Source organism: Eimeria acervulina, genomic scaffold (assembly GCF_000499425.1).
Source record: "Eimeria acervulina Houghton genomic scaffold, Eah_scaff77, whole genome shotgun sequence".
Lineage (NCBI taxonomy): Eukaryota > Apicomplexa > Conoidasida > Eucoccidiorida > Eimeriidae > Eimeria > Eimeria acervulina.
Genome location: NW_013549608.1, coordinates 51,643 through 71,892, shown reverse-complemented (window position 1 = coordinate 71,892; position 20,250 = coordinate 51,643). Strand labels below are relative to the sequence as shown.

At 43.7% G+C, this 20,250-nt stretch overlaps 2 protein-coding genes across 2 annotated transcripts in view; both read right to left on the bottom strand.

Annotated features, from left to right (window-relative positions):
* EAH_00013530 (U2 small nuclear ribonucleoprotein auxiliary factor U2AF, putative) overlaps positions 1-5,361 on the bottom strand; it is a gene marked incomplete at both ends in the record, with an annotated part of 5,500 nt that extends 139 nt beyond the window's left edge. The window contains 6 exons of the mRNA XM_013394470.1: positions 1-20; positions 813-1,292; positions 1,974-2,210; positions 2,629-2,703; positions 3,107-3,168; positions 4,035-5,361. The exon at positions 1-20 is cut by the window's left edge and continues 139 nt beyond it. Of these exons, the coding sequence (XP_013249924.1) occupies positions 1-20; positions 813-1,292; positions 1,974-2,210; positions 2,629-2,703; positions 3,107-3,168; positions 4,035-5,361 (2,201 nt within the window). The remainder of the gene's footprint in view (positions 21-812; positions 1,293-1,973; positions 2,211-2,628; positions 2,704-3,106; positions 3,169-4,034) is intronic.
* Positions 5,362-13,393: 8,032 nt separating this feature from the next.
* On the bottom strand, positions 13,394-17,529 carry EAH_00013520 (hypothetical protein, conserved; the record flags this gene model as incomplete). Its single annotated transcript, XM_013394469.1, has 4 exons — positions 13,394-13,509; positions 13,616-13,979; positions 14,573-16,485; positions 17,298-17,529. The coding sequence occupies 4 exons, from the start codon at positions 17,527-17,529 to the stop codon at positions 13,394-13,396; spliced, it is 2,625 nt and encodes an 874-aa protein (XP_013249923.1).
* Positions 17,530-20,250: the final 2,721 nt, after the last annotated feature.

Below are 20,250 nucleotides of genomic sequence, written 5' to 3'. Positions count from 1 at the left end.
GGCGGTGCTGTTTCTGCTGCCTGTTAACGGCACTTGCAGCAACAGCAGCAGCAGCTGGTTGTGCTGCTGCAGCAGTAGATGCAGGTATATAAAGATTTGCAGCAGCAGGGGCAGCAAATAGCTGCTACGGCTGCTGCTGCATGCGTTCAGCAGCAACAGCAGCAATAGCAGCAGGAGCAGCAGCAGTTACTGCTGCTCGCTCTTTTCTCCATTTAATTCTTCTTTTAAGCTCTGTACGAGGGCTGCTAGAGCCGGTGAATGCAGATAAGAATGCCCTTTCTTAAAATTAGGAGAAGGCGAAGAGAAAGATCGCTGAAGAAATAATAACTCAGAGAAATAATGAGCCTCCACCACGCGACCCGCAAACTTGCGGCCGTTGAGAGCCTGAAAATAAAAAACAATATATTCATATTTTAATCATTTAATTATTTATTTAAGTTGTTTTGTTATTTATTATTAAAATATATTCATATTTTGATCATTTATTAAAATATATACCCAATTTAATCGTTTATTAATGTTGTTTTATTTACTATTAAAATATATTCATATTTTGCAAATCAAGAGAAAACAGAGAAGCGTATCATGCATGCAGAGGAGAATAAAGAAATGCATCAGTAAAAGCAAGAGAGAGAGAGAGAGTCATCGCGTAATAGCAAAGATAAATACAGCACTTGAGAAGAAAGCAAAGAAATACATCAAAAGAAAGCGGAGAAGAACATTGTTTAAAGACAAAGCAAAGAGGTAAATGCATAATCAACATTTAATGAGAAAATAAAGAAATACATTAAGAAGAAAATAAGATTAAATACCTTTCTAGCGTTAGCTGAGGCCTCGCAATCAACAAATGCAACATAGGCATAGCCAACCATCGGCGGCAGCACTTTAGTCTTTCCAGAGACAGCATCCAGCACCATTTGTTCTGTTACAACCTCATCTTCATCAGCAGCACTGCTGCTGCTGCTGCTGCTTTTGCTATCGCTCTCAGATTTCACAGCTGACGACTGCTGCTCCTGCTGCCCGTTCTTGCTGCTGCTGCTGCTGCTGTCTGCTGCTGCAGTATCACCGTCATGTGTTTCCCTCTTGACTTGTGTAGTTGGTAAATTTTCTTGTTTTTCTGCAGTTTTTATTTCTTTTTCATCTTCTTCAGGCAGATCATGAATATGTCTAGGGTCTATACAAGGGTCTTTACATATCCTGGGTACTTGTACATCTACTACTCGGCCTCCGCACTCTTCACATTCTAAACGAATGTCTTCGACGATATCTGCATATTCGTCTTCATCTTGAAGCTGAACAAGCAAAAACAAACGAACAATAACGACGATTATTCAAATATTACATATATTAGTATACAGATTCATTAACAATCCTACACATACACTTGAAACATAAAACGCCCCATTCAGATTACGTAATAATAATAATAACGATAGTAATAATAATTACAGTAAACAATAGTAATAATAATAACAAATAAATAAATAAGCAGGTTTGTGGAGATATAAACAAATAATATCAAAACAGTAAATAACCGTCGATCCCACTCAGGAGGAACACGAGACAATCAAAAACAGAAAAACGCATGCAAAGCAGCGTCATGTCTTTCGTTTCATGCTCTCTTTGCGTTATAAAACTGCGTTGTTCTTCTCTCTATTTTATCTTCCACTCCATTGTTCAAGTCAGTAGTTGTCATTCTTCTCTCTCCTTTTGCTTCTACAACGCATTAGCTTAACATATACAATCCTTTATACTCTCATTATAACAACATATTACATTACGTATTATACATATTATATGGAATTAATATATGCGTATATATAATCTATATATATCGCAATTGGAAAAGCGAAAAAAAAATTTAACGTGGTACTGTAGTTACAGTCAGTTGTTCTCGTTCATCCCTGCTTAGCGTTTACTTTCAAACAATACAAATGATTAATTCTGTTACTACATTGAATACAACCACTTACGTCTTGAGGTGTAACGATGTTGTGGAGAACAAGAACGCGTGTACAGACTTGGGGTCTCAGCAGCGGCGGGGCTGCTCCGGAGCCAACCATTGAAATTTTTTCCTTCAAAAAGGAAGAAACTGCTCCTTCATTAATTGCATGTTCTGCTGTTACAACTCTATAGGGAGAATTTGTGTGCAAAATCTCCATCGCCTGTTGTTGCGAATCCGCATCGGCGTATTCAATAACACAAACCAACTGAAAAAAAAACAAAAAAAGAACAAATTCAATGAAGGAAGGACATCAATATATAAAAGATACAGGATATTAAGGCAAATCAAAGACATAAAAAGGAAAGAAAAGGAAACAATTCAAGAAGCTAAACGCAAATTGAACGGAAAGCAAATTGAACACAAGAAACATGAATAATTGAGGTGTATGTACACCCGAGATGCATCGAAATTGCGCACGCATTTACTTGATTCATTTAATTGTTTCTGTGTTCAAGTGCATATTCATTATATTTGTATATACTTTTAAATGCTTTTTCATTCTATTGCCATTTATCTTTTCACGCCTATTCATTTATTTGTTCCTGTGCTCTACTACGCATTCATTTAACTTGCACATATATGCATATATATATATAATATTAATATTTATTTTTTAGGGTTACCTGCGACTCGTCAGTGTCTTTTTTGAGAATATCAAATGACTTTAAGGGCCCGAACGTCTCCACCAACTGACGGATCTGCAGAGGAGAAGAGCACAAAAAAGAAATAAAATAAATTAAATGAACAGGAGTTCATAATAATCCACTGAAAAAAAAACAATAAAACTTAACCACAAAAGACGCAGAACAAAGAGAGTCAACACAACGCCCCAAACCCCAAACAAAGAGCACAAAAAAGAAATATTCAAAAAAAAATACCAAATGTTTTTCTGTCCCCTGAATAAAGAAGATTATATATATATATAGTATACAGAATGTATGCAATATAAATATAATGATATATATGCAATATAAAGCAAAGAAAAATACAGTATAACCCTCATTGTTTGTTCATCAAGAAGGTAGTTATAAAACAATATATATATATATATATATATATATATATATATATATATTGAATTTGTTTCTAAAAAAGACCCACCTTTTCCTCAGCCATCGTTGCTGGTAAACCCAGCACACAGAGTTTGTCTGTTTGAGGAGGACCTGAGAGAAGAAACAAAAGAAGACAGAACGCAATAAAAAGAATAATTTTCTTAAATGAATCTATTAAAAGAATACAATCAACTTAACAGCTTCATGCATGCGTCTGCATAAGAGGCGACAGCGTTACACTCCAACAACGAGACAGAAACAGAAAACATCTAAATATAATATATATATATATATATATATATTATACAGACCAAATATATACACGCAGTAAAAACCATCGCATGTACACACCCACACAGAAACAGCATATGCATACATCCGGACAGCATTATCTACATTATATATTTACTCAGTATAATAGATATAGATATAACAGCATACATATTTTTGCGCATATGTATATTATATATGTGTATATATAACGGATATATACAACCAGTAGACAAAGGGAGGCTGGCACACATCTACAAATGCAGCATGTAAATAAAATGCAGGTATATCTAGCTATCATACGCTTACATCAATGTACAAATATAAATATATATATATATATATATGTACGTATATCTATGCGTGTATATATATATATATATATATATATATATACATGCACACCCCCACATGTCGTGCATGCATATGCATGCACATATAAACACATCCATAAGCATGTAAATATACATACATATATTAACATATGTACATACGTATATATAAATACACACATGCATATATATATATATATATAAATATAAGAAACCTGCCAATATTCCCGATCAGCCCGCATGCGCATGCACATAAAATCGTGTAAGCATAAAACAAAATGCGCATAGAGAGATAAATAAATATATAAATATTAATAAATATAAATCAAACTACATATATAATAATATAATAGAGCGAAACAAACCGTATCTCACCTTCCGTTCCGTTCTGTGTTTGTGCTGCTCTTGCTGCTGCTTGAGCAGCCTCAAGTGCAGCCTTTGGATTAACAGCAACACTCGGAAGCTCTCCTGGAGGGAGCTGCGGCTGCGTTATTTGGCTCACGATAGCACTTGCTACAGCAGCAGCTGGATGCAGCAGCGGGATCGTAGGTGCGGGTACGATATGCTGGAGCTCCATCGGGTATGTCTTAGGTCTCCCTATTCTAAGATTAAACCCAAGACAACTTAAACCGTTTAATTGCATTGCATTAGATGCCTCCTCCATCGTTCTAAACTCAACAAAAGCGTAATGCCCGTCGCTGCTACGCCAAGCCTTTACAGCAGGGGGCCCCGGTAGAACGCCCCCACCTACTGCAGCCATTGCTGCATTTAAAAACTCTAATAGCTGAGGAACTTCTACATTAGGAGGTAAATTACCGATATATAACTCACGAGCTGCCTTTGTTGCTGCAGGATCCAGCTGTACGAGGCCTCCAACCCCAGGGGCCCCTGCTGCTGCTGCTCCTGGTACTGCCAACGCACCGGGGGCCCCCAACCCTAAACCAAGTGCGGGGGTACCCCCGAGGGCCCCCCCTAGGGCCCCTCCTACAGTACCCAATCCAGCGCCTGCACCTGCTGCACCTGCTGCTCCACCTAAAACGCCGCTTAGAGCTGCTGCTGCACCAGGTACCGATGCAAATGCAGCTGCTGCTGTTGCTGCTGCTGCTGCTGCTGCTCCACCACCACCCTCCTCCCCCTCATCCATACGAGGAGGAGAGTCAAAACGGTATGCCTTACGACCTTCCGAACGCCATGTACTGCGCCGGAAAGGAGGCCCCACACGATCCCGATCCCGATCCCGATCCCGGCTTCGGGAACGACGGCTGAACGGGGCTTCGCGCCGGAAGCGATCGGGGCTGCGTCTTTCCCTCTCTCTTTCTCTTTCTCGTTCTCTTTCCCTCTCCCTTTCTCTTTCTCTTTCTCTCTCTCTTTCCCTCTCTCTTTCTCTCTCTCTCTCTCTTTCTCTCTCTCTCTCTCTGTCTCTGTCTCTCTCACGGTCGCGAGGCTTCTCTCTGTCTCGGTCTCTGTCTCTCTCTCTCTCTCTTTCTCGGTCTCTGTCTCTGTCCCTGTCGCGTTGTCTTTCTCTGTCTTTGTCCCTTATCCTGTCTCTCTCCTTCTCTCTTTCTCTTTCTCTTTCTCTTTCTCTCTCCTTGTCTCTCTCCCTTTCTCTCTCTCTGTCTCTGTCCCTGTCTCTGTCTCTGGTTTCCTTCTCGTTGTGCTTCGCCCCCTCGCGGTCTCTCCCCCTCCTGTCGTCCCTAGCCATTCTCCTTAACCTCAACAGAACACCCAGCAAGCAGAAACCTAATCTTTAAATACTTATAGCAACAAATTAAAGAATATCGTGCAGCTGCCGAAGACCCACAACACAACCTGCACTGCTAAGCCCTACCTAGCACCTGCCTGTACACCTCAGAATCCACCACCCTGCCTTCTTCTTCGCACGAGGCTGCAGCGCAGCTTCACGCCGCTAGCCTCAGCGATAAAGGCCCCAGGAGGTGTATGCATGCACTCCTGCATGCACGCATGTATGCATGCATGCCTGCCTGCATGCACAGGAAAGCTGCAAAGCAAAGCACCTGAAACCGTTATAGAGAGCTCAAGGGCAGCAAACTACAACCCCCAAGCCGTCTATACACCACGAATGATGCAGCCTCAAGCGAGAAAGCAGACAACTGTGCTTGCGCTTGGCGGCGCCCCCACGGTATCAGGAGAAGGATCAGGGGATAAGTTGAAAGATAAAAACAAATATTAAACAAAGGAAATAATAAACAAAAAAGAATACATGAATAAAGCGGCAGTTCAACACCACCAAGTCTCAGCCTCTAACAACAGCATGCAAACCCAGCATCAAAGAGGCAGCGAAACCCACGATGTTTGTCTGCTTTTGCCTACTGTTTTTGATTCTTTCTTGAATATCTTTACTTTGTATAAAAGAAAAAAGACATTGAAAAACACAAAACAAACAAACTACGAAAATCTCAAAGTGCAAACTGCTACCATGGGGCTGCGGGCTGCTCCCTCTCTGTTGCTGCGGTTGTTGCATGTATGATTGGGGGTGTATGGTATTAAGTAGGTTTCCTTAAAGAAAGAATATAATAATAATACGAAAAATATATATTCTTTTTGCAGCCTTCATGCTGCTATGTCGCTCCCCTGAGCGTATGAAACACCCACCACACCCTCCTAATGCATGCAACCCTAGACATTCGTTGTAGCTGCGCCTGTCTATAGGCAAAAGGTGCGTTTCTACTAAAGCACAGAGCAGGCTGGTTACTGAGAGGAAGGAGTATGTTGAAGGATTGCTTGCCGTGTTGGTGCACGCATCCAGAGGGCGCTTGGATAGACTGCATGTGGGGTCCACTTGCAGCAGAAGTTTAGGCAAGATGCACTAGGGTTTAGGGTTTTGGGTCCTGGATTTACGGTTTACCGTTTGGGGGTTAACAGTTTGGGCCTAGGGTTTTAGTGTTTAGGGCTTGGAGTTTTGCATTTAGGGTTTAGGACACAGGGTTCAGTCCTTAGGGATTAGGGTTTTTATGGTTTGGGGCCTAGGGTGTAGGGTTTGGTGGTTGGGGTATAGGGCTTAGGGTAGAGAATATAGGCAACCTGCCTACTGTCCTCTCCAGCCGCAGTCGCTGGGGCGGCTGTGCCCAGGACGGCCGGAGACTGAAAGGGAGATCAGCTTCAGAGGAACCCTTATCTAGCAATTGTAGAGGAACTTAGTTGTGGTGTTGCTTTGCGCACAAACATATTGTAAGGGGTGAGGAAGGAAGGAGTATTCTGATATCCTTGCGAGGTGCGAGAGATATCGGCGTGCTTCGCAGCGTACCGTAACATGGTTGTTGGAATGTGCTGCATGTGTTTCTACTTGTACACAGGCTGGCTACTGAGTTCAAATTACTTGTGTAACGATATATTACATTGTTAGCGCATGCATTAAAACGGCACATTGGTGGGCCTTCTTGTGGGATACCTTTCAGCATAACAAGTGTATTACAACTAGTGGCTGAACGTCTCCGGGGTTGATCTGGAGAGGACGCGACCTGGCGCCGCTGAGAGCATGATGTATGGAGGGTAGAAATACCTTCGGGTTTTGGGGGAGTCTTACCGCAAGTATTTTCTCTCTATTGCAGCTCACAGTGATTTTCAGCGAAGAATGGGAACCCTCTATACACTTGCACACGCTGCACAGTTAGCCATGGTAGTGCTACCCCACGGCTGGGATGCCTGGTGTATGAAAATGAGTTGTTATGGAGGTGATCCGCAAGCAAAACAGAAAAATATGGAGGAGATATCTTCTGTAAATCTTTGTCAATATACAGCCCCTTTCTGCTGCTTCACGATAAACATTAATCGGCTGGGCGGCACAGAGGGAATCAAGAGGTGTGAAGGAAAGGAAGTGATGGAGCGCATGCTCATCAAGAGCAGAGAACACAACATTTCCTCAGCCATAGCTATTAGAGAACCAAAAGGCCTTAGATATAACCCAGATATGGAACTCCGACTTTTTGGGTTGTGAATGGCAGCCCCACCGAGAGAAATCCAAACAGCGAAAAGAGAAAAGGGGGCATAAGGCGAAACGGAAACTATGCGTCTCAGCTTCGCCTCGTACAGAGGATTTGCGCAAAATGCACGATCATACTTCAGCAGGTCACAGCGTGGTCAACACAAAGCCTGAACGGGCGACCAGCTTCTTTTAGGGGGCTAGGGTGCAACACTTAAATGAGTAATATGCCATCACTTCAACGTAATTGAAGTAGCTGAAGCCCCTCAACACTCTCGAACCCATAAACTCCTCGCGAGTCTCTAGGAGTCCTGCCCCCAGCGGCGGAAAGCACTTCTTGATGGATGCGCGTAGTTGCTGGCCTATCATGATTTGCACCACACTTTGCTGCAACTCCTTCAGCAAGACAACCCCACAAGCAAGCATATAGACGCCCCCTACTGATGAATGCACTAACAAAATGCAGAACTATTAGGCATTTCACTGGCACTGAGCAGCCAGCCAGTTGCGCTCCAGTCGAAATAATGCACGCAACAATTTGATGCAGAATATTTTGCCTGCTTTGTTTTGAGTTGCTGCATGCACTTGTGGTTGCGTCGAGGTTAGCTATTGAAGGCCAAGCAAGTGTCTGACTATTCTGTGAGGCGCTAGAGTAGGGAGTTTGGTTATGCTTACATGGGGTAAGCATCCCTGCCTTGCAACAACTGCGAGCGTTTCACGAAGGCGTGCGGCATGCAACTCATGACAGGCCTTGCCATAACGCAGAAAGATGTCCCAGGCCTCTGTGCTGGTGCATGCATAATGCCTGGAGGCAGAATGATATCACAGCTGCTTTTGCTTTAAACTTCAATCAGAAGTATTTTGATTCAACTGAAGTTCAGTGCCACTAGAGTCCGCAACTCCACCCAAGGACCATCGTAAGCTGCATTACACAAACGAAATGGACTAAAAAATCCTGGAAGACAGCAAACAACCTCCTCTCCCACCCTCTAAGGTTCTGCGTACAACTACCCCAAAAGGCGTGAGGATGGGGTAGAGGAAGCTGCTGGTTCTTCTTTGCAGTGCACTTCGTTGCAGCTAACACTGCAAAGCACCTTTACATGAAATCACAATAAAGCCTTATTTTGCTATCTGCATTAATGTTGAAGACGATTGTTATGCTTCTGCCTGCCAGCAGGCAGTCTAGGAAGGCTAATTCTCTACCCACATATCAGCCTTAGACGAACAATACAGCAATAAACACGGTCCTAAGATAATATAGAGGACTATCTAACGCGCCTAGATCCAAAGAAAATGAATTGACATATATATGATAATAAACAATAAATGACAACTCAATAGCATCATAGTTGGCATGCATGCATGCATGCAGGCAGGCAGTGATGTGTGTGTGCGTGTGTAGCCAGAAATAAATAATATTCTAAATATTTATTCTAAATAATAACAATAAATAATTAAAGTCTTCTTGAAAAGTATGCTGCAAAGAGGCCTCACGATCGACTGCTGATGCATGCAAGGGGGGAGCTGCTGCAGCTGCTGCAGCTGCTAAGCCCTCAGTTTTCTCATGTCTGCATGATAATTAATTAATATTAATTTTCTTTTCCATTTTTGTTTTTATGAATTAAAATTTAAAAAAGTTATTAAGCCCTACGGGGCTCTGCCGGCTCCGCCGGTTCTCACCGACCCAGCGGCTCAGTTAATTGTTGTTTTGGTTTACTTTTTCACTTCATTTTCAGCGTAAAAAATCAATTTTACACGTTTTAAGTTTATCTAATGACTTCACCATGGAATTTCTATCTAAGCGACTATGCATTTTTATTGTTTACGCGTTCTTCTGCTGCTCGCCGGCATCTTTATGAACAGCAGCAGCAACAGCAACAGCAATAGCAACAGCAGCAGCAACAGCAGCAGCAACAGCAGCATCGGTTTCCCTGCAGTAGCTGCTGTTGAGTTTCGCGGTAAAGTGCATTATGCGGATACATTCTGGATGGGCAGCAGACCACCTGGGCCTTTGATAGCTCCTAAGTGCCGTTCTTTTACAGGTCTATGCACACGCTTGCTGATGAATAGCAGCAACAAGAAAGAAAAAACAGCATCACCTGCACATCTTCTCTCCTTTATCTCTACAGGGACTCCCCCTTGCATGCGGTGGGGCTGCCTTTTGCGTTTGCTGCCGCTAGCAACGCCTTCTGTAGCAGATAAAATAATAATGCTCTTGCAGCGCTGTATTGCAGTAATAATAAACAATGGCCATTGTAATAATAGTAAAAATAATACTAAGAACAGTAATAATAATAAGAATAATAATGGCAGCATTATCATTATGCTGCACTATTATTATATATGTGTATACATATGTATTGTATTCTGTACATATATATATATATATGTATATTCTATTCTGTCTTCTTGCGTCTTCGGCTGTTGATGATTTAATAAATATATCGTCTGCATGGCGTGTGAATGAATTTGTTTTTGTTTGTCTGTCTGAAATGTTTGTTTTAAAGATTTGAGGTCTTTTAATTGGATTTATTTTGCGTCTTCGTTTGCAGATCTCCCTTTTTATGTTCTTTTTCGTCTTCTTCTATTTCTTCTTCTTCTTTAGCTGCAACCTCTCGAGGCGGCGCAGCAACAAAGAACAATAGAGACTCACGACCGAAGCATTTAGGCAAGTTTTCTGTTTTTTGCTTGTTTTGTTTCGATTATTTTTTATTTCATTTGTTTACTTAGGTGTTGTTTGTTTAATTGCTTATAGTGCGGATGGTGCAGCCGGCTGGCTTTGTTCATTTGTTTGTTTGTTTGTTTGTTTGTTCATTTGTTTGTTTATTTGTCTGTTTATTTGCTCTTTCGGTTCTGTTTGCTGCCTGCACGTCCTCGCATTCTTCTTTGTTTTATTTGAATTTGTTTGTTTTTTATTTCTGAACAATTTAAAAAAATACACGAAGCGCATTTGTATGTTTTCTTCTTTGTTGTATGGGGAGAAGAACTTTTGTTTGTTTGTATACAATCCAGTTGGCATTTGTTTTGTTTTCTTCTGTTTTATTCTTAAATAAAACAACGAAATATATTTATTAATATTTATCCATTGATATTTTTAATTCGTGACTTCGTTTCTGCAGCGATAATGCAGTTGCTTGTGTTGCGTGATATGTATTCCATGCGTTTTCCTTCTATATTTTAATCCTTTATTCATCTTTTTGGTTGCTTAATTAGTCGAATTTATTCATTTACTTTGTCTATTTGAATTGTCTATGTTTATTTCGCTCTAGATTTACTTCAATATTGCGAGTTTATTTCTTTTTTCTCGATTGAACTTGTGAATATATTCTTCCCTAATCTTTTCAGTTTGCTTGTTTCTTCTTGATTTTAATTGAATTCGTTTTTTTGATTTGTAATTTGCAGGCGTGAAGAAATTTGGAGGTGAATTCGTCTTAAGTGGAAATGTTCTCATTCGTCAGCGCGGCACTCCGTTCAGAGCAGGCGAAGGTTTGCTTTCATTGAATATTTATGAATATTCAAAATTAAATTAAATTAAATTGTTTTTAAATGGATTTAGTTTGCTTTGTTGTTCATTTCATTTGTTATTTTATGTATTTTATTCGGTTATTTCCCGAGCGGGTTGCGTTTCTGTTGTTGAGAAGGGCCGCTGCATTGCAGTTGTTTTCATTGTTGTTTTTGTTTGTTTCTGCTTATTCACCTCTTTCTCTTTGCACCTATTTTGCCTCCTTATTGCGCGGATTCACATTTTATGTATTACGTATATGCAGTTTTTGTGTTGATGTTTGCATGCTACTGTTATCTGTAGGTGTGGTGTATTATGTTGTGGTTGTTGTTTTCTATCGCTTCTGAATCATTTAATATTTTTAATGAATATTTGTTTATCTACCCGCTTATTTCCTATTTGTATTTACATCATCTCAAGCACACATCGCCTCCTTCTGTGTTCTATAGCCTTATTTCGTGATTGTACTTGCAAATGGTGTTCTTATTCTACGCTTTCTTATTATGTATTGGTTGTTCGTGCATCTTCAGGTGCAACCAGTGTTTGCGTAGATATCTGTATATATGTATGTGTTATGCATACATGCGCTTGCTTGTATAATTTGCATGCTGCGTCCTTTGCTGCAGCTGCTCTTTATCGTTGCTACTGTTGTTTCTTTCTTTCAGGAGTGATGAGGACGGGTGATGACACCTTAGTAGCGAAAACTGCGGGTTATGTCTGCATGCGCCAAACCTACCGCAGCAGCAGCAGCAGCAGCAGCAGCAGAGGCAGGCCCCACCGCAGCAGCAGCAGCAGCAGAGGGCGTCGGGTGAAGGGAGCTTGCGTTTTGTCGATTAAGCCCTCACTAGAGGAAACAAGAGATGAAAAAGCAGAGAAAGTTTGCCTCCTCAGGGCACTTGCATGCAGCTGGATGCAGCAAGAACGCCCCAGTTGCCCTTTTCAAACTAACACGGAATCAACGGAAATAGAAGAACCCTGACCTTTACTTCCTGAATCCTTTCATGCATTGTGATTGTTGTGTTTTTATAACATATATAATATATATAGATGTATTACAAATGTGCGCCTGCATGCAAGTTCGACTAGCCTTTATGTTTTAAATTCGTATTTGCTTTATCTGACTCAGAAATACATTTAAGCGCGTATATTTAGCAGCAAGAAAGTGAACAGAGGAGGAAGGAGACAAGCATATATATATTGTATATATATATATATATATATGTCTGTCTCCTTCCTCCTCCATTCATTTTCTCATAGAAGGCTCTTCTTTATGACGTCCCTCTCTTCTTCATGCAGTGCATTCTCTGTTATTATTTATTACCCTAATTATAATTATTGTTATTATTGTTTATTTTCGTCTTCGGGTTTGTCTTTGTTTTTTTAAAAGTGCGCATACACCCCAGTACATATTTGCACGTATTGCGTTTTGATTTGGCGGCGCCGTTCTATGTTTAAATTGTTTATTCCAATAATCCGTTTTTGGTTTGTTTTGCTTGTTTCTCTAGTGTATCTTTTGCTGCTTTTTCTTGCTCGTTTCTCTAGCGTATCTGTTTTTGCTTTATTTTGTCTGGTTCTCTGAGTTGGCTCCTTATTTACTGGTGTTCGTTTTGTTGTCGTTATATGTTTGTTATTACGGTTCTTTCTAATGTGCTCGTCTGTGCACAGGGGGCCCCCTCCTCTCTTGATCATCTCGCACTTTTGTATTCTTCTTGTTCTTCTTGCCCTTGTCCTTGTTCTGCTTGTCTTTCCTTCGCATATATTTCTTCATCTTCCTTTCCTCTCCTCCTAAGTACTGTGTGCACCTTTGCATTGTCTTACAGCAACAAAGCAACCCTCAAATGAGAACAGTGAGAACAAGAAATGCCACAAGCATACGAGGAGCAGTCCTCTTTACGAGAAGCACGAGCAGCAATAGCAGTAGCAGTAGCAGCAGCAGTAGCAGCAGCACTATCAGATGTTGCTAGAGAGAACGAACGAACAAACAACCGAGGGAAACGCGAGCAGCAAGCAGTATCTCTCTGTGTGTGCCTGTATTTCCTATGAGAATAAGGAAAAGAAATGTTATGAACTTAAGTTGCAATGAAAAGCAGTTCTTTTCCATATCCTCTTAGCCTTGAAACCACTCTTCAGGAACATAGACGATCCTCTCAAGTGTGAATCCCTGATCATGCACGCACTTAATGAATTCTGCGCGCTTGCTGCGAACGAGCGAAGGCAGGCATTTGCTTTGCACATGGTTAATGCTGACGGGGGCTTCATGCAGCAGAAACTGAGGTGTACGGGGTAGCTGAGTCACAATATACTGTTCTGTGCTTTCTCGTAGGCGCCCTTCATGCCAGAGACAAAAATACAAATCCCGTAGTATAGACAAACATGCAGGATAAGGGGGAGTTCTGCACTTGCGACTCCTCATATCACAAAACCCAAACCCGCCCACACCCCAGCACTCCCTATCTGTCACGCAGCTTCTTTTGTCTAACTCCACGCATCTCCCTGAAAACTTTCTAAACGTACGCACAATATCTCGGCCTAAGTTGTTCGCATACGGGTTCGGTGCCTCTAGAGGCGAGGGCAGTGCGAGCTGAGGGGGCCCAAGGCCCCCCCCACCTCCATGGCCTCCTGGGAGCCCCCCTCCCCCAGGGGCTCCATATTCAAAACGCTGCCAAGGCGCACAGACGCTGTCTAAGTCCACATTGTCCGTCAAGATGATGGTATCCCCAGCAGAGGCATGCCTGGAGGTAAACCAAGGGCTGCACTCCCCATTGATGCAAGAAAGGCGGTCTTCGCACTCTCTTTCGCTATCACCCACGCAGGAGGCACCCTCCCGCTTCCGCAGTTGACAGCCTTGAGAAGCGTGGAGGAAAGAACAGTAGTGGTGCTGCAACAAATAAACACAGCGACGAAAAGAACATGGAAAAAAAAGAAACGAGGACGGAGGAAACGTGAACACAGAAACAAAAAGAGCCGCACCATGAATGGCAACAAGAATTCACGAGTCAAACAACACAAAACAGTACTGTCGTGAGCTTAAACGAACAAACGAACAAATATATCTCTATATGCATCAAATATACCAATATGATACCACATGAACTTAGATAAAGTTATTCGTACGACAATCACACAATAAATGCAAGTTCAACAACCCCTAAGAGAGGAGTTTAATGAATTTGGAGAAAAAGACAAAAGAGCAAACAAGCGAACAGAACACCGCCTGGACAAATAACGGCAAATATTTTAATACTCATACATAATAAGCATGTGCGAGGACGCAAAAAGAAGATAAACCCAATCCAACCAAATCTGCAGCAGCAACGGCTATTTGTGCTGCTTTCGCTCTCTCTGGCTGTTTCACTTCGCTGTATTAAAAGGCAGTGGGCTGTTCTAAGGCCTAAACCTTTAGAATTTAGGGTTTACGGTTTAGGGTTTAAGGTATGTATTGAACAAGGAATTTCGATTCAAGTAGCTCACAGAGGCACAGCAGCGGTCGATCCAACACCCCCCTTTATAGTCCGTAGGAAAGCGACCGGGGAGAGGCCCCAACAAGGGCCCCCCGACACCGGGGAGCCCCGCAGGAGGCATCAGCGGTGTGAGGGCCCCCGTCCCTCCCAGAGCAGCAGCAGCAGCAGGGGACCCTAAGGCACCAGCGCCTCCGATAGCTCCCAGAGGCACAGTACTGAGGGGAGGTAGAGGAGCAACAGCAGCGCTAGCGCCTGCTATGGGGGGCCCTGTTGGTGGTAAGCGTGACGGAAGAGGAGGCTGTTGCATATTCAAGGCAGGAGAAGAGGCTAAGGGGGGAGGAAGGGGCCCCGTGGGCCTCTTCCCAGGATACCCAAGCACAGAAAAGGGCTTTATAGCGGGACCCAAAAGCCCTGGAAACACCAACCCCTGAATAGGCTCGCCTTCTTCCTCAGAGGTAAGAGTTCCCTCTGCTGGTGCTGCTGGTGCTGCTGGTGCTGCTGGTGGTGGCTTCGAAGGGGGATTTGCTGCCGTTGCTTCTCCAGCTTCCATTGCCTCCAAGGAAGAATCAAACGGAGATGCACCCTGTTGCTGCTGCAACAACAGCTGCTGCAGCTGCTGCAGCTGCTGCGGAGATACCTGCTGCTCCGCCTCCTGCAGCGGCATACTGCTGGGCAAGACTGTTGATAAGTACGCGTTCTGAGGGCCGCCAGCAGCAGCAGCTGCTGCTGCTGCAGGATCAGCAATGGCAGCAGCGGTAGGAGCAGCAGTACGAGGATAAGCAAGAGCAGCAGCAGGATTAGCAGCTTGCGCCTGCTGCGCCAACTGCGGCGGCAAGGCAGAAGGGAACCCATGCATAGGGGGCCCCCACATCTGGAGGTTGGCAGTCTCAGGAGAAAATGCATACGAGACGCCTGTGAAGAGACGCGCTAACCTCTTAGCTAGTGAGCCATTCAGCAGCGGCCTTTGCTGTGACCCAGTTGCTGCTGTTGTTGATGCTGCTGCTCCTGGTGTTCCTCCCGCTGCTGTTGGGGGCAGCTGCAGCTGCTGCTCCGGAAAGGCGCTGCTTTCCTGGAGTTGGTTCCAGGGAGCCTGCTGCCCATGCAGCTGCTGCTCTATATTTGAAGCATTTTGCTCGTTTCGTGTTTGCAGAGGAACTCCGTCTTTGTCTCGTGGTAGAGAAAAGAAAAGCGACAAATCTGCTGCAGTTACCGGCTCTCCAAGCAGTGCAGATGCCTCTGCTGCTCGCTGCTCCCAGGCCGCACGCACAGTTGCCTCGTCGAGAGGCCCCTCCTGCTGCTGCTGGTTCTGCTGTTGTTGTTTTTGCTGCTGCTGCAACTGCTGCTGGAAGGAAACGAATGGTTGGTTGGGGTCCTGAGGAGCAACAGCAGCATTTATGTTGCTGCTGCTGATTTGCTGCATGTGTTGCAGCCTTCTGGTTTCCATCGCATGTGGGTGATGCGGAGAACTGTCAACTTGCTGCTGCTGCTGCTGCTGCTGCTCTGCACTGAATCCGTTGACAGCTAAGGGCAGCATGAGTTCTTGCTGCTGTTCAATGAGGTTTTGCTGCTGCTGCAGCGGCGAGAAAACGGGTTTGCATGTACCCTGTACGCACTGAAGACAATCAGAAACGCAATGCCTGAATCTATCGCATGCAGCCCCAGGGGGAAGATCTTTAACAATGCAATACCTAGAAAGAGAATGACGACCCCCCAGAGGCTCCCCCTCAACTGTCTGTGTAGCAGCAAAGCCGCATATACCAGACTCGCACATAAACGCGTTCTGCTCCGTACAACTCCCTCCAACGCTTATTAATCGACGACATATTTTTAAATAAGGATCGCATGCCAACCCAGGAGAGCATAAATGCACAGAAGCACTGCAGCTCTTCCCTTCACCCTCACTCCAAGGCATGCGGCAATAACCTGAAAAATAAACACAGCAAAATAAATAAATCAGCAAAACGTATCTAAATAAATAATTAATTAATAATTAACAAGTTTATTAATAATGCACCAACAGAGAAACACACACGCAAACAAACAAACGGATAAACAAACGAGGTAAAGAGCATGAAATGTAGGATGCAGATAAGGCATGGGGCTGCTGCTGCTTTATGCAGTTTGCAGGCACAATGCTGCTGCTGCAGCAGAACCAACAAATGTACAATGCACAACTTCACCAGTGTGCTGTTGCGATAAGACCGATATATTCAGTGTATGTACACCTCCTGAATCTTCACAAAAGACAGTCTTTCAAAGCGAAGTATTAAGCGGAAACTGCAGTTGCTACAAACAAAGCACAAGCTTGCATTTTATGTAGAAGAGAGATACGGCACAGAAGGCAGAAGGCCCCGCAAGCAATCGCTATCCCGAAAGATCGACGCACAAAAACAATATACAAATACACTAGACGCAAAGAATAGAATTATTGCATGCATGCACGGCACAAAGAAGCAGAAAGGCGCCCCACACAATGATGCCAGACATCCGAACAACGAAAACGAGATGCAAACACAACACTGGCAGCTTCACCCAGCGATCCCGAAGCTGCAGCAGGGCTTGCTGGAGGCTTGCAACGAACAGCAGAAGAGGGAGTGTACCCCAGCATGCATGCATGCAAATGTGCATGCATACATGCTCCCAGATCCTTTCCACCTGTATGCATGTATCCATCCATGCACGCATGCATGCGTGCATGCAGTTGGTACGAATGTGCCCCTTTGAAAGGGGTTTACCTGTCTTTTGGTCTCTGGCAGCTGCACAGATGAGGGGCATTTTACATCTTTTACGCCTCCAATCGCTGTTCCCACTCCAGTCGGGTGTGCATTGATCATTTAAAGAAGAAAAGCTTCTTTCTAGGACGATCCATTCTTCTTTTCGAAGAACAATTACCAACGTTACGGTTAAAATCGCCACCAACAACAACGCAACACCCACCCCAATCAGAATCTTTACCTTCTTTTTCATCTTGTACAACTTGAACGAAAGCCTGTACAGTTTCCCCTGTCCATCGGCAGGCAAAGAAGAGGAATCTATGAACACTATTACCTTTTTAAACCTTTATACAACCTGAAAACATACTTAAATGGAAATAACAAATGGAACTACAAACAACAAACACAAAAACTCCAGCAAGCTAAACGAGAACGCACGCCGCCTGGTGCCGGTACCCGCCGCCCGACCTGCGGGGGAAACAGCCGAAATAAACCTTTTTTGAAGTGAAATACTTTATTATAAAGTAAATATAATATCCATTTAAGGATATTTTTGGAAAAGTAAGAAGGAAGCAACGCAAGAAAAAGCCGCTGGCTGCTAAGTGACCGCTGTGCTCGCTGGCCGTCTGTGTCTGTCTGTGTCTGTCTTGCCTGCCTTCGTTGGGATTTGCAGATTTAAGTTTAAACCAAATAAAGTTACTTATAATAATATTCATATTATTATTGTTTTAGTGATGCCCCTTTTGCGGTTTATTTCATTGGTCCGATGCCGCCTCTTGATACCCCTCTAGGCTCGCTGCTTTCTATGGACCCTCATCGCCTGCCAGCGGAGTTGAACTACAGCTAATAAAGTCCAATAAATGCAGAATAAAATTACTTTAAAAATGAAAACACAAGTATCTTCTTCTCTCTTTATATTTCAGTGGGTCCAAGAAGAACCCGTCTTGTGCGTAGCTGAAAAGATGAATAAATAACTAAGAAACGAATTCAAATTACTTGTTGTTGCAGTGTTACTAGACAAAAGATGCATGAAATTTTGCGCAGATGAATATCTTATTGTTTATCAAATGCGTATATATACATAAAATAGCATGCGATGCTGTTGAGTAGATTATGTATATCATATATAATAGATAATATGAAGCTACATATTGCGCCCTATTATTTCTTGCTGCGGTAGGCTTCACTGGATGTACAGACAGTTACCCGAAGTGTAGGACAGTCTGTATGAAGTTAATGTTATATGCATATGTATTATAGATATACTTACTTTCATTTGGATGCAGGCACGCTGCGCAGCGACAATGAAGCGTTCAGCCGTTGTTTACAGTGCTTGCGCATGCAGCAGAAAGGGGCTTACTAGGCCATATGCTTGAATAAGGGGGCTATTGTAGTGTCTATCCGCACGAATTACAGCTGCAGCAAGGGATGCTGCACCGCTCGCAGCAGCACCACTGCATATCTATCAGTATATTGCAAATCATTGAGGTCCTCAGCTACTACTAAAGTGGTCTCCTTGCAGATATATATATATATATATATATATATATAGAGAGAGAGAGAGAGAGAGAGAGAAAGACAAAGGCAGACAGAGAGGAGAGAGGGGAGACAGAGAGAAGAGATAGACACGCAGTGAAGACAAAAAGACACCGGAGGAGACAGCAGCTATAAAGGGGGGAAAAGAAGAAACAAATAGACACAGAGGAGAGGGAATGAAGACAGGCAAAGCGACAAAAGGACAGGAAGAGAGAGAGATGAGGCAGAAAAGGCAACACAAAGAACAGAGAGAGTGCAGAGACGAAGCAAGCAGGCGGGAAGAAAGAAAGAAAGACGAGTGGAACAAAAGTGTCTAAGCTTTTGAATAAGCGCAAAACGACGTTGAGTTAAAAGACAAGAAGACACCTCGGATTCAAAGGCGCAGCACTCTCATGCATGCACAGACAGCGCATCACAAAACGCTGTCTTCTTTATGCATTTTTCTCTCTCTTTCTTTCAAGCTCTGCAATGGGGAGGAATTTAATTGCCTCCGTCCTCAGCTGACAAAGAAGGGGTAGCACAAAGAGGCACAACACGCCCCATGCAGCAGCCCCACACTGACATGCATGCACGCATGAGCATCATGCATGCATCCATGGATGCATGCGCATCATGCATGCATCCATGGATGCATGCGCACCATGCATGTATCCATGGATGCATGCGCACCATGCATGTATCCATGGATGCATGCGCGTCATGCATGCACGCGTGCATGCATGGATGCATGCGCATCACGCATGCATGCACACATGCATGGATGCATGCGCATCATGCATGCATGCACACATGCATGGATACATGCGCATCATACATGCGAGCATGCATGCATGGATGCATGCACACCATGCATGGATGCACGCATGCATGCATGCATGGATGCATGCATGCATGCATGTGCGCTGAGATGAGAGGCCAATACAAAGTGAAACAAGCCAAGAACGGTGTGTGTACACACACAGACACACAGGCAAACTCAAAGATCATGGAAGAATGCTGCTGTCTCTGCTGTCTCTGCTAAAAGACAGAATTAATAAGCCCCAAAAGAAGGAAGAGACAACACGAGAAGACCGACAGCAGCAGCAGTAGCAGCAACAGCAGCTACATCCACCATCGGCACTCGTAGCCGTGCAGCTGCTGCTGATGCTCATGCTCATGCTCATGCTGCACCGACGGCTGCTGTTGCTGCTTAGGCTACCGTTGCTACGTACACTGCTGCTGCTGCAGCAACTGCTGCTGCTGCAGCAACTGCTGCTGCTGCGCCACCTGCAAGAGCAGCAGCAGCAAAAGGCGGAAGAGACAGTGAAAGATGTTTGGCGCATGCGGGCCATTTATTGTCGGAAAGGGGATGACCCCACTTTAAGCGGACTGCTATTGCTGCCGCTGCTGCTGCTGCTCCTGTTGCTTTTGCGGTTACTGCTGTTGCTGCTGTACGCCC